Here is a 15,575-nt window from a genome sequence, read left to right as displayed (position 1 = left end):
AAATGCATAAATCAAACAAGTGGATTGTTCCCCAAACAAGGTAATGATCATCATTATAATCATATTACAGCATTTATGTTCTCACATGCAACCGTGCTCCGAACTGCATTGAATCCACAATATGTGTTTCAATGGCTTCTATTGAACTATTTCATGATTACAGTCCATTTTCACATTCATCTAAACTTTCACACTGATGTTGGATGAAATGGAACAGTAGTTTTTGTATATAGTTTTATAAAAAAGTATTACTTGGGGACAAATTCAAACACATTCTAAAACTGTAGAGTTGCTATTGTCCAGACAAACAATAAACAAACAGAAGAGAGATCTTAGCAGAGGAAGCCAAGTACCGACTATGACTATCCCTGATGGCAGTTGGATGTGGGGGTGTTTGCCAGGCAGGGGAGGGGCGGGTAGGGTAGGGTTCTGATAGCATCTCTGCTAGACTACACAGAGAAGAATATTGACAGAGTCTAGAGATTAGAAGGCCCTAACAGTATTGGACACATTCCCTGTGTGGAGTGATTATGAAGAGGAGACCATGCCAACTACACAATCCTCACATCGCTGACTAGTCATATTGACGTCTGCTGTACTCTAGGGCTCCGGAGACACTGTCTCACCAAAGGAAAGTACTGAGAAACAGAGATGAGATGAGATTCAAGACATTTCACCAACTGCCAATCTCTTATGTAATCTGTTTGTAAGGGGACAGGTGTGTCTTCAGCCTATCAGATATCTCTGGTGTGGTGCGTTGTCAATGAGAAACTGCTTTCTGTCAACATGAAATGGAAGACAGATTGTGTTATTTATATCTACAGTATTAATGAAACATGTCCAAGTGCCTTACTTATTTCAGTTTGTTACCCAACGATCTAACAGACATTTCTGTGAATACCAGAGTAGGTTTTCATGCAAACTAACTTGATTATTTACAAACTGAAAATCCCATAGTCACTGCAGCAATAAAAAAATAAGAGCATGATGTCCTTTGCTAGCATCTCAGATGCTTTTAGTATCTCAGATCCTTTAACTTATGTTTCCCTTTGAAGATAAGAGGTGCCAGATTTTTCAGTAGACACCAAACTACTGTAGCTCAAGCATGCCCCTGCATAATTTATTACACCAACAGGAACAGGGCTGGGAAAAACTCTGTGCTGACGAGCACACAGACAACATTTATTTACTGTCGACCAATAGAAAAAAGAAGAAAAATACCATGGAAAGTTTAGCAACACACTTCCGTAGTGTGGTGCAGCTACAGTCCCACTTTATCTGCTCCTGGCAGCAACTCAGCAGGTTCTACCCTAATGGGCCTCATAGACTCTAAAAGTGAATTTGTGTTTGCAAACGTCTGAGCTTGGAGATATTCCGTGGATGGAGGGTTGAAAGAGAGAGGGAGATGGATAGAAAGAGTGAGAGAGTGTATAGATGGTTATCGGTGGCCCTTAAGATATCTACAGGCTCCTCCTGGGCTCTCTGTGGGCCGTAAAGCGGCCAGTGAAGGAGTCCTACTGGGCCCGTAATCCATCCCCTGCCATGGCGCTCTGCTCTCCGCGCTGCTAATCCAATCATTTCCCTGCCACGGTGGGACAGGCAGGCCACTAATCCAGTTTGCACACCACAAAAAAAACTGCCTGACTCCTCCCTCTCTCCCCGAGAGGCGTGCATGGCGAGAGATATGACATTGAATGGGAAATATGTGGATAATTAAGGGGGCAATTATTATATTTTTATAATGTATTTATTACATTTTTCCCCTTCACCACGCTGGTTAATTGCTACGGCCTTGCCACAAAGCCCAAGGTGCGGTGTCTTTCTCAGGGAGGATGCACCTTCAATTTTAATTCCCACCTTCCCGCAGAGGCGTTGGGATCATTTGCATGCATCTGTGGAGGTTTACCCTTGCGTTTAGTGGACAGTGTAGACCTCAGATAAGTCATTTAGACTAACAGGAACTTAATTAATTTGCTTAATCTTTCTAAACCTTCACAAGGGGACGCATGGGTATACAGCCCATGCCAGCTCAATCACCTCTTTTAAGCCCACCTATCGGTCTTGACTTCGGCCCAGTGATTTTAACACGTAACCCACAGTGCTTTTAATGTCAGCATTAGCCTAATGATGTGTACAATACTAAAACGTCTTGTGTTAAATGAGTCCAGGTGATGCTTAAGCGCCACTATGACCATAAGCATTCAGGTGCATCCTGGGAAATGAAGTTGATTGGCCATACAAGAAATACAACGAACAGCTAGAAAAATGCAATTGCCTTAAATGTCTTGAAGGACAAGAGCTGTGCCATTGAGATAAAGACTGACTAGAGTGTTATAAGGATCTAGATTCTGAGATACAGAACATCACGTCCCTCATTTAGGTTTGCCTTGATTGCCGCCATGTTTTCTTATCTCCTTGCTGCTTGAGGACTAAGGCACTGACCTCCCATTCATGGCTATCTGAGATGCATCTAGCTAATTTGGTGTTCATTTAGGCAAGGCTAGGGTGTGGAAGGTGGAAGGGAGGTTTAACAAGGGGAAGGACATGCTCCTGCAACTGCTGTGCACCAACTTGATAGTTCCACCTTGACATCGATTTAAACTTTGTTTGTCACAAATGTTTTTCTCTCCATGGCAAATCTAAAGACCCTGTTCATGCAGTCAGGCTATGTGAATACTATGGAGACATTGATAGTAAAACGGCTATGTTTTATAACAATAATAGTAGGCTATATGTAATCTATGGCTGTGTAAGAGGAACACTGTGGTAAATACTGGTGGCTAGGTTGACCTTCAGGCCATGTGCATAAATATTACATCATGTAACACTTTGTGGTACCTACCAAATTCTCACTTTTATAAACCATCAAGATCTGGAAATTAGCAGGTTTATTTTGAGCAAAAAATGTGAGCGCATTTATATTTTACATTCAAGGCAGGAGTTACTGTTGGCAGATTGACAGAACTAATGTTTCTTTAAAACATACAGATTCTTTACACCCTGTGTCAGATTGAGAGGGGGATGTGTTTGACATTCAAAGGAAATGTGCTATGAGACTGGGAGGTAATTAGCAAGACTTGAGTTGATCTTTTTGTGGTACTTAAAATGCTATACAACACTCACACAGATGCCAAAGCTGTTCAGTGGAATCAGGGAATAGAACTTATGACTATAAATGAACGTGATTGCAGTGTTGCCAAGAGTGTAGAAAGACGAGCAACTTAATACTGAATGCTGCTATTTATTTAGGTTTTATAGTGATAATAGCTGTATTCATGGCTGAGGCCTGTTTTCTCCATAAACCTTAGTAAATAGGTTTGTCCTCAAAAACAGACAATAGACTTCCCTGTGCAATTGGGAGCGTTTATGGATTTATTTACTCTTTTATACAGCCAAAAATATCATTTCGGGCTGAGGTATATATGCTGTAGCTAAGAGTGATCTGTCTGCTGTTGACAAGGCCAGCACTAAAAGGCAACAGAAGGCTAATGGATTCACTATCCCCCCATTGGTCCATATTCCCTCAAAAAAGCTTCAAGCTAAATGCAGTTTCTAAATAGGCTGTGTCTCTAGCGGTGTGTGAAATAAAAAGTCTTATTATTTACATTTTCGGTCAATACTGTACTTTGACCCCGGGTGTATGCTGCACAATGAGCCTTGTAATTAATACAGGGTGCTGGTTAGCACTCTCTTGCAGAAGAGAGTCGCAATATCCTGCAGCTCACTGCAACATCAGTCTTGTTCAGTCTGTCATGGGTATGATTAAAGCAGAGCCATTGACATGAATAGGAAATAGATTTTAAAACAATCCCGGCTAATGAAAGCTGAGAGCTGGGATGATTAATGGTTGATTGTTTAATCGATTAATATCTAGCTTCAGAGGATTTACAGTGAAAGAGACTTCATTACAGGCACAGCTTGGTTTAAAGATGTCAACTATCACAGAATTGATAGCTCCCATACTAAAAATCTCCCTCGGGACACTGATACACTTGTCAAACCAGTTAACTTAAGGTTCAGTAAACCAATAACGTTGTTTTTGTACTGACTGACCATGTGTGGGAGCAGTGTCTTGAGTCTTTCATACTGAGATACTTTGTTGATATTTCAATTGTTCTGTACATGTTTTTTCAGTTGTATTAGGCCTTGTTTATTACTGTCATTCAACCAGAAGGAGCATGCATAAACCTACAGGGACAGGTGCCAGTCAGGATAAAGTGGGATTCTGCATTTCATTAATGCCAGTTCTGATAGTACATTGGACATTTATGTTAAGTGTAATATCAGTTCCAGGTAGAGGGACAGTCATCCTCTGAGTTGTCCTGATGAGTTTATCTCTGACAGGTGGGAGGACACACCATGCTACCCATCCGCTGGATGCCTCCTGAAAGCATCATGTACCGGAAGTTCACCACAGAGAGTGATGTTTGGAGCTTTGGGGTCATCATGTGGGAGATCTTCACCTACGGAAAGCAGCCTTGGTTTCAGCTAGCTAACAACGAGGTATGCTCCTTCTATCGATTGAGTGGATTGGTAGGACTGTCTGGTATTTGGATGTTTTCTTCAAATTTTCCGACTACTTTTTACCCTAATTAATCAAATCTAAAAACGAGGAAGTGTAGGCGCTTCTGGGTTTCAGCAGGAGGGGTGAAGAATCTGGCTGATGTCGCTAAGCAACTGTAATACAATAAATATTGTCGAGGCACTTTTGATTAAAACTGGTCATTTAGGACTTAATCTAAAGCTAGCTATCGCTTCTCACTTATTCCTGAACCAGTCCAACCCACTGGGATGATGTATTGATGCTGTGCCATGAGATGATGCACTATTACATAATTTCCATGATTGGTTTGCTTTTTCATTGGATGGGGTGGGACAGAATCAATGGGATTCAATTAGGATTACTCTTGTAAAGCAAGCGTATTAAGAAAATTAAATTGACCTTAAAAAATAACCTGGCAAGTGGCACGCATCACACTCGTAAGTCATGGAATTGAAACATCGATAGTCTTTTGATCTTGACATAAATAGAAATGTACCAATTTCCATAGTGCCCCTCAAAAATACTGTATATGACAGTAGCATAGGTGAAGGGTTTGGATATTCCAGACGTGCTTTGCTGAAATGGTGGTTTTGTGTGATTGCTTCTGTATATGTTCTTTCATCAGAAAAAAATCATTTTTTTTTTAAATTGTTATCTATACAGCTACAGACTGTATTTGTGCTTAAAAATTGCTACATTACCTGACCTATGTCCGTTCTGTTTCCCAGGTCATTGAGTGTATAACACAGGGTCGTGTCCTGGAGAGACCTCGTGTTTGTCCCAAGGAGGTGTATGACATCATGCTAGGGTGCTGGCAGAGGGAACCCCAACAGCGACTTAACATAAAGGACATTCAGAAGGTCCTCTTCGCCATGGGCAAAGCCACACCTGTCTATCTGGATATCCTTGGCTAGCACTAGTCAGACTTGTTTGTTCCTCGCCAGACAGACAGACACACTGACTGACTGACAAACACAAACCAGGAATAACCAAACAACCTGTACCTTACTGCGCCACTGTCAAAACACCTACAAGTTTGGGAAGGACTTAAGTGCCTGCAACACTTTTCGATATACTGGATAAAAAGTATCAAAAAGACGCACTTTTACATTTTGTTTACTTACATATATGATGTATAGTTATACAGTTTCTGAAAAACTGCAAAAAATAAACAAAAAATTTAAATGTAAAAAAAGGGAAGACACAGTGATGTTTGCTCTTGGTATGGCGACAGCACGACAGGGGAAGAATATTTCCTGTATTTCATTTTATAAATATACATAGATATTACATACAGTATATTTTCTATTTATTTAGTTTTTTTTCAAGGTGTCAAAAAGTCTGCCATGTTTGTCGATAAGGGCTTGTCCCTGTGTGAGGAATGCCCTCTAATAATGACAAATGGCTGGCAGGGACTTGATGAAGAAAGCCTTACTGCTGTTTGATTGGCTGAGACCAATCTATTATGCCGATGAAGGACAAACATTGGATGGTTAAAAAGGAATCAGTAAAAAAAATTGTGAAACTACCCAATCAGTCAACAAATCGATTTTAATTTAAATGAATGTACATAATGTAAATTTCAATGTGTGTTATGTTAACTTATTTTCTTTTTTGGGTTATTTTAGTTATTTTTCTGACACAGTGGGGAACATGGACTGGGTTTTCTAAATATTATATGAAATATATGTTTTAAATCATGAAAAAGGGAGAATATAGGTTAATGTTGATAGTTTTTTGACTCTGTAACTTAAACAGAGAATGATAATACAGTGGAGGACGTAGGACAGAGAGACTTTGTAGAGTGTGGAGTATGCCGAGCCTTTACTCCAAATTATGTTTTGCCAAGAGGTGATAAAATCTTATATTAACTTTCCAGTTCATTTGCTTTTTAAGACTAGAATAATGCGATGATAAGTACTGTCTTTCATGCCACCCATACTCATACTGGACCTCCAAACATACATACACACTTTGATTTTTTGTTGTTGTCATTTCCATGCTATGTAGTGTAAAACTGTCCAGATCAATTCTTAAGAAAACACATTTCGTATCAGAGAATATTAATGATGAATTTTAGACATGTGTAACTTACACAGCATAAAGACTCACAATACTATGAGGAAAAATAGATACTGTCATTTTAGATAAACATTTTCACAGTCTCACATGACATAATCTTCATCCAGTAAGAGCTGTATTGGATGCTTGTTTTTTGATTGGATACATGATTTTATATTCCAAAGTATTTCTCATTTATATTTATTAATAATTTAATAATGTATGACTCTCATCCCCTCGAACGCTCATCCTGTTCCTGTGACCTTTGCATGTTCACCTAATTGGAGGTTAATTTAAGCTTTTTACCCTATAAGTTTAGTTTAGTTTCGTTCTGTTTTGTGCATTTAAAATCTGTGGTATGTAAAAGCTTATACACTGATCACAGTTCCATACTTCATAGGCCTGATACTGAGTTACTCAGTTGAAATTTTACGTTACATGCCAAATGAACATGCTACAGTGATGAGTTGTATAGTGTCAAATGCAGAGCTTAAAGGCGGGGTAGGTAATGTTGTTGAGAAGCATTTTTGTCATGTTTGCTGAAATAAACTTCACATCCTGATAGAAACCAATACATCTAAAGGTTTGAGAGTAAAATTAACTAAGTCAGATATCTGCGGGTGTTGTAGGACTGTAATAAACACAATCATTGCATTCGGACCGAATCCAATGATTGGACAGGATACTTGTCTGTCTACTTACCTACCTCCCAGCAGTAGTCAGGCAGTGAGTTCGTGTGATTTGGAGAAGTGGTTTTGAAGGGAAGGACATTGAATCCTTTCAAACTCAAGCTACAACTGCTAGGTTCGCAATACTTACCTACTCTGCCTTTAAACAAACTTTTTGTCATTGAGTTACCCGAATTAAAGAGTTTTGTAAAATTCCCTGTGGTAAAGAATATAGGACATTCTGACAATGACAGACAATATCTGCAGGGTATTGTAATCATTTCATCACAGTGAGTTGAATATTGTTTCAAAAGTTAATTGTGCTTATTTTCTTTTCTTGAATGAACTAACTGAACACTTTTTTTCTCCGTTTTGAAACAAAATTGACATATTATCATGTACACATGTTACGTACAGTATATAAAACGTGGTATAAAAATGCAGTATATAAAAAGACTGGTATTACATGATAGATCTTTGTATTAATGTGACTCTTAAGAAAATGTCTTCAAACAATCAGATCATCTTGTTTTTCACTTTGTCTTGTGTTATAAAAATGTGTGAGTTTGAGAAACCCCGTCTTATCCTAATCTCTCTCTTACAAATTGTATTGCAACATGTAAAATATGCAACATCACAATGTACACAGTCATTACAACCCAGAATTGTTTCTCTTTTTGAAGTACACCTTTTTCTGTACACTGAAATAACCATGCAAATACCATCAATTGTAAAACATAGTCCTGAGCAATCCATACTCTACAATGACCTTTCACTGACAAGGAAACACACAGTCCATTCCAGCAATAGGTAACCATTCAAGCAGCAGGTGAAAATTCCAGTTAAATATGTATTGTGTACTGTACATACAGTAAATACTCACCCACCCACACACCTTCAGCTTCATACAGCGGAAGCATGACATTGCTTTTGATGATGTTGCATGTGTTTGTTTGTACGTGTTAATCTGTAGGGAAATGGCCCCACTCACATCCAGTATGTAGTCTCCAGTGCAAAGATATATTTGGAGATGGTCAAAGTTTACCAGGCTTGACCTAACCTGTTGTCCATGCTTGGCTTCACTAAATGTGGAGAGAAAATTACAGGGATAGCCTTTAACAAGATGATCACTGATTGTTATAGCTCCAAATGTAGGTATTTTTATTGCACGCTTGAATGGATTTGGTTAGACTGTCTTCATGGTGAATTAGGTGCTAATTGAAGAGAGACCACCCAGCCCGACCCTAAGCTCAAAGCCTCCCCTGAGAAATTAGATATTTGTATAAACAATAATTTGTTTAGACACAGTCACATAGAAAATAACATAATTGTTATGTGCTAAGCTTAAGTATCACAAAACGGTGTCAGAAACCAGACATCTAAACTCTTAGAAACAGTGTACCAACACATATTTTGACATAATTTCCATTTCTAACAAAGTATGAAGGGTCTTGACTGTCTATAGTGCTGCATGACTCGAAAAATAGAATACATAAAGTATGAGACCGAAGAAATACTGTCAAAATCATGAACAGGGGTCTGGGCTGCATCAAGTAATCTTTTCATAACAGGTATTGGGGATGATGAAGTGACTTTGCAGGATATGTGAATAGCGCAAGTGCGTAGGCAGAGGGTACTCTCTGTGGCTTTGTTCTTTGATGCAGAAATGAGGAGGACGAGAGCACACGTTGTGTTTGAGAGACTGGAGAGAAAAAGTGAGAGAGAAAGAAAAAGAGAGGGATGAAATTGAAGAGGAGGCTTTTCACGTAACAGCATGCATGGGTATTTTCTCATCCAAGGACAGAAGAACAAAATGTGTTGTTTGTTCATTACTAAAACGTTCCTCTGAGCTCCTCCAATCCAATATTTCAAGACAAAGGTTATTTCCTAACAGTTGGTTTGACAGGTTTGAATGACTTACTTTCTCTATTTCTTCCTTTACTTTTTAAAACTTCAGCTTTAGTTAGCATTTAGCTTTGTAAACATACTTTAGGTTGTGTGCCTGATTCTGAACATGAATTCTTGTCCGCACACAAGGAGCGCTTCCGATGTATCCCCCTAGGCATTGTTATCTGTTGTGATGGAATTGAGCCTCCAGTTCCTGAAAGCCAGTATAACCTTTATCTTTGCCCGATGCTATTTATATGTACCGTTTTTTCTCTGCGAGTCTCCAGAAGAACAAGGTGTTTTGCAAACAGACCTGTTATAACTGTTTACCTCTTCGAATATGCACACTAATTCCCTGGTGGGGATGTGCTTGAAATTTGAAAGGCCGACAAAATTGTGAATTTCCACTTCATTTACCATGCAGCCAATCAGTGCTCAATGACCCAGATTAAGAATATAATATTAATGGTGACAGCAATAAAGATGTATTTTCGTGGAAACCTTTTCTCTTAATTAGGTCAATTTGCAAGAACAATAAATGAATTTTGACAAAAGAATTTAGAAGAGGTGGGAAGTTGGAGTATTAAACAAAAGAGATTGTGACAGTGGGGACAGAGGTTTTTGTAGGTTAAGTGACTCCACTGTTTGAGAATGGGTGAAAATTGCCTCTGAAATGAGTTTTCTAAGCTTCAGGTTTCTTCTAAATATGATGGGCTGTCTTAGTAATTGGTGAAGGTTATAAAGGCTGGTACGCCTTGGTGAGGGTTAGATGTTTGCCTATTGCATCATTGCAATACAATAACTATTAACAATTGAACCTTTGACTGCACCAAATGTCCCAATGCAATGGCACTACTACTGAAAGATAAAGATCTTGAACAGGATCTTGGAACAGAACTGGATCTGTCTATTTTTGCTTAAAAGGTTGTGTGTGTCTGAGTTTGGTTTTCATTGTGACATGAGCACAAGATCCGTCTCATGCACAGCAGCAGGCAGTACATTGATGGAGCTGCTTTCATGAACATGACTGAGAATGTAGGAGGATTCTAGAAAATTGGGGAGCGAGTGAGTGAGCAGGCAGAGTGCTTCGAGGTACAGTCATGCACGACCTCACCAAAAACGCTAACCCTGCTTGATCTCCTCGAGGGAGGATGGAATCAACTGCTGCATTAAGTTTTCAGGAGGGAATCGAAGAGGGGATGTCACCCCGGAGCAATCTGCTGCACTGTCAGCAGGTGTTGACATCTAGATTAACCTTGGGCTGCTGGGAGTCGTAGTCCTCTGTAGTAGCCAGGCTCATTGGAATGCACAGGGGCAACTTTCCTCCAATCCCACGGCTGGAACCCTCACAGGCCCAGCGCTCTGCGATGGTCTGTCAATCAGCCCTCGGCCACAGATCTGACAGGAGCCTGAGCTCCGTTTTGGGGGACGTGGGAAAAGGAGGTAGAGGCCTGCAACATGTGGTGAGTCATCATCTCATGTCCTGGCCTGTTCCCCAGGCCTCACAGATGTACTGGGGGATGGAGTGTGTGTGTGTGTGTGTGTGGGGATGGGGTGTGTGTGTGTGTGGGGATGGGGGGGCATTATTGTTTAAGCTGTTTCCTCTCAGACTGAGTTGGACTTGTTATTCAGGTTCTCCAAGCTCAGCTCCTACAAACCATCACCGTGTCACATTTCATGCTATGAACTCACATAAATACATTCTCAAAAAAACACCAAGAAAATAATTAACTAAACTGCAGGTAATCTAATGTTAATATCCATCACTTATCCATTTTCTGAAGATCTAGTTTCTTTGCTAACACAGGCCTAACATGTTAGTGACTGTTTAGCATTTCAGCACACAAGTTCAGATTTAGTGTCCTTGTGTTGCTCTGACAAGTCCTGTTTCATACCTCCTACAGAGTGACAAGAACATGTTGATTTCTGTCCCCACAGTCACTTTTGTGCATCTCTTGTATAACAGCCCGTCAGCAGATCCCGGGAGAATCTCAGGTTGTTGTTGTGGTTTTTTTCCTCCGTACAACCTGACCATATGTCCGTTAATTAACCCCAAATCAAATGTTTATCCAACATTTCATGAGCACTGACATTAAGCTTGTTACTTGTGAATTCTGATTTGTATTCTACTCCTCCAAAGTCTCATGGAGAAAATTATGCAACTTGTTGCCATAGCAACTTTGGCAAAGGGTGTTTTAGTGGAGGACGGTACTAAATTCTGATAAGACAGGACAATAATGTGTATTCCCTTTTATTCAATAGTAATGGAGATAAAGTATTATAGCCTATCATAACAGGTTTCGTGGGCATGATTTTGAGATATTATCCTCTACATAATTTTCCCCCTCAAAGTTCCGGATATTGTTTCTCAGTGTATATGAGGGGAATTGTTTGTCCACACACACATTATTCTATCTTGTTTCACATGCTTTTTGTGAAGAAATTCAATTCAAACCTTCTATACGTGTCCGCAAAGTCAAGTAAGAGAAGGATGCGATATACTTACAGCACAGTCCATCAAGTATTCTGTCAATATGTACACAAACACTCAGGCAGTCCCTTAGTGGTTTGTACAGTGAATCCAAGGTTTAAATCAAATGTGTGTGAGCACAGTGTGAGCATTTGACAGCAGCCTGTTTCACTAGTTGAGTTTAAATTAGGAGACAGACTAATCATGGATATGTGATAATATGTTAAACAGCTTGCCCATAATGGCTTTTAGATTTGGAAGATGTATATTTGATGTAAGAATTAAGTCCCAATTAGTTTATGCGCGGTGTGAGTGATGATGAAGATGTCAGACCTCGAGTGCAATTAGGTGATAAGTACAGAACAGTGATTGACCTGCCTGAATCGTGAGCCGAGTTTCCACATATGCCTATGGATTTATTTTTTCAAAATCTATAGACCATTAGAACAGTAAGATTTTCCAAACACATAATTTCCCAACTTGCTTGAAGGCACTTACTACACAATATTCCCTCTACATGCAGTAAAAATGTCATTCCCAAAAATAGATTTCTTCTTTTATAGGTGATATACCCATAAGGGGGAACAAAGCTTTAAATTCAAACCGCTTAACATCTTCCAGTATTTCCAATTGTTAACTCCATATCTGTGTGTACTTTGCGTGGGTGTGTGTATTTAAGATTATGTTTTAGATTCAGAGAGAGAGACAAAGATTTAAACAATGGTAAAAAGACATGGCTATGATAAGATTTATTGATAACACTTTATAATAAGTCAACGCTTTTTGGCATTTACAAATTGTTAACTAATAGTTAGTTAATCCTTTATAAAACATTTTGAAACATTAACAATACATTATTAAATAGTTAATAAGCTTATTATTAAACACTATGTTGATCATTAATAAACACTGTTAAAAATTATGGATTTTATTCATAATACAATTAATAAGGTGTTTGATAACTGCATAATCATACTTTATAGACAGCTTGTTAATATAGTTGCAAACCAGTAGTTTAAAAAGTGTTAGTGGTACATGAGCTGGTATAGTAAGCATTAGCAAATGGTGAACAAACCATTTACATTACCTTTACAAAGCATGGTCAATAGAAATGCAACATAACTGTCCTTTTTCGTAAACTGCAGCTCCTCAGATCACAAAGTTAACTTTAAATGAATGGTATGCAGCAAACTGACAGCACCTTCTGCAGTAAAGGAATCTGTGTTTTGTCTCCACGGTTAAGTGAATTATATATATACGCTCCTAAGAGGCTCCCCCCCTAAGCTGGCTGGTATTCCTTTCTCCATATGATTTATTCAAGATGTATAACCTTAGGCCCATTACCGTTTGTGAGGCTCCATTTCCACAGTGCTTTATGTTCACACGTAGGACCAACATAGCAGTGAAGGGGGGTGAGGCAACGGCTTCTGTGAGTCACATGGTAGCACGCTCACAAGTTTGTCTTAGATGGTTTCATTTCCTGCAGTTAATTTTCCAGTCTCTTTTTGCACATTAGAGGGAAGGTAACCTAAACAGTCTAAACAGTCAAGGATAAACTTTAGCTCTATGAGCCAAGTTGACATGGTTCCTAGTATAAATACTGCCCACTTGCACTCTCAATCAACAGTCTTTTATGGAATAAGGAGGTGGTTACATGTGTTTGTAAGTCTGCAGGCCCAGATTCAATTCCCATAACAAATACTGACAAGCACCAGGTAATAACTGTTAGGCTTCAGTACTTTGATCTTTTTTGGTATTGGTATTGCCAGTGACTCGTCACCTCAATCTGCATTTTTATCATCTGGCCGTTGAGAGGATATCTTTGGACAACATGAGGAAGGAAATCTCAAGTTAGTTTTTCTCTCAGCTTTCAATCCAGCACCTGGTTTGTTTGTGAGCCAGAAAACAGTGTTACGTCTCGGGTCTGCGTTTCATATCACAAACCGCAGCTTTGTTGAACAGTTGAATTCAGACACTTATTCCTCTGCCTGTGAGTCTGACATGTTGTCTGCATGGTAATTCATATCGCCATGTCACTCTTGCTCAGGCTGCCTCTTGATGTGCCACAGAGTGTACTCGTGTCATGAATATACATGTTGTTCTTGGAGATACAGTAGACCAAGAAGTGTGCAGCAGAGATAGACGTTTACACGCACTTCAAAGCGAAGGTCTCTGTTATCGCACCCTCTGTTTTGAGATGAGCCACAAAGGGCAGTGACAGGGTCATGACTGGGGGGGCCTTTGGACCAACTGACAGCCTTGGCTCCACTGACAGCTCTATAGAGCCCTGCTTACAGCTTGTCAACACCATGTCTTGTGTCAAAAGATGTCACTTTCACAAGGACTTCTGTTGACTTGTTGATGCTGGATTTCCTAGAGCAACTCCGTGTAACACTGCACCATTGGAGACTGGGGTTTACTGGACATGTATGCACCACTCTCCCAGTTTGTGAAGGAAAGATAATCGGCTTGGCGCAGAAAAGAGCTCTGGATCTGGCTAGCAGGATATCAGATCTACAGTAACATCTGTTGGGGAAAAATTGCCTCCGTTTTCTTGTATGGTGGGTATGTGATGGAAGGACTTCACATAGTCCTCAAAGGGACAGGCTGGCTCAGATGGTTCTAAGCAAAAGAGCCACTGCAACATGTACACAGTGAAATACCTTCTCCTGCTTATTAGACAGAGAAAAGTATACAACCACTGTGGTAACCAACTGCTGAGAAATCTACCCTTGTCATTTGCTCAATGTTACCTGGTGGCCATTTTTTTGTCCTTCTCCTCAAACACCCTAGCACAAACTCTGTCTATACTCTCAGTCGAACTCCCAGGCATGAATACTTTCCTGGTTTGATTATAATATTTAATTACATAGTAAAACTTCAGGACAGATAGGGGCAGGTGATGGCGGAGATAAAGTAAACAGATACAAATGAATGTTAGCCTCAAAGCACTATGACAATACAAGCATGTTAGTTAAGCATGAATTAGGATATTATCGATATAAAGATTGTAAGCTCCTGTACATGGATCCAGGAATCCTCAAATAAAGTTTTAGCTTTAAAGGTTTTCCATTATTTTCTCCCATTCACTTTCAAGAAGAGATTGTTTTGTTGAGATTTGTTAAATCTTCTTATCCCCATGATCCTGATAATAATCCCTGTATGATAAGCACACATATTTCATCCTTTACTGTAAGGGCTCCATTGATGATGTCACGGGTGACTGGAAAAAAACCTAAAGATTCAAATCTAATCATCGCCATTGAGACATGGATGGTGGTCAAAAGGATCGTGCGGTTTCCCTGAATAGCATGGATGTGTGCAACTGCACACAATCCTCTGCCTCCAATGACAACAGATGTTAGGTGGTCATGAAAAGTGTTTTCAAAATCTGTAGAATACAAAAACACCTCACCTCTCCTTCACAGCAGCACAGGAAGACTTCAGTCATGATAAACCCAAACGCAGGGAGAGAGATGAAAGGTAGGAGTGAATTGTCTGAGAAAACAATGATATCTAAGGTCCTCAGTGCAGATTTTTAAGCCGGGGACCCCCAGCTGAGAGTAAAAAGTGGAGCGGAGATCAAGACAGGTAAGCAGGTAAGCTTAGACAGGTTCTGTCGAATGACGGAGAAGAGGCGAGGATTGTGTAAAATGGGGCATAGAGTTCATACAGTGGGATCTTCACCTCAGTGAACTCAGAGTTCTCGCTGCTTTTACACTGGGTACTCTTGTATTTGCATTTTTTGCCATGTATAATGTGGACTCGCTGTTTGTGCTCTACATCCTGCTTGTGAATCCTTCAAAGAGCCCTGATGCAGTTCTATGGGCATATGTGAAGCCCTCTGTGACATGCTTGCGTGTAAAAAGGGCTATACAAATAAATTTGATTTGATTTTGATTTGATGCGGATACGGTATGGGCTTATGGTAATCCACCACACGTTT

At 39.7% G+C, this 15,575-nt stretch overlaps 1 protein-coding gene across 1 annotated transcript in view; it reads left to right on the top strand.

Annotated features, from left to right (window-relative positions):
• Positions 1-7,840, top strand: part of ntrk3b (neurotrophic tyrosine kinase, receptor, type 3b) — an 86,201-nt gene extending 78,361 nt beyond the window's left edge. The window contains exons 15-16 of the mRNA XM_062471874.1: positions 4,345-4,503; positions 5,272-7,840. Of these exons, the coding sequence (XP_062327858.1) occupies positions 4,345-4,503; positions 5,272-5,457 (345 nt within the window). The 3' untranslated portion in view covers positions 5,458-7,840. The remainder of the gene's footprint in view (positions 1-4,344; positions 4,504-5,271) is intronic.
• Positions 7,841-15,575: the final 7,735 nt, after the last annotated feature.

Source organism: Osmerus eperlanus, chromosome 10, assembly GCF_963692335.1.
Source record: "Osmerus eperlanus chromosome 10, fOsmEpe2.1, whole genome shotgun sequence".
Taxonomy (NCBI): domain Eukaryota; kingdom Metazoa; phylum Chordata; class Actinopteri; order Osmeriformes; family Osmeridae; genus Osmerus; species Osmerus eperlanus.
The sequence above is the reverse complement of the archived record's forward strand: the minus strand, read 5'-3'. Positions and strand labels throughout refer to the sequence as shown.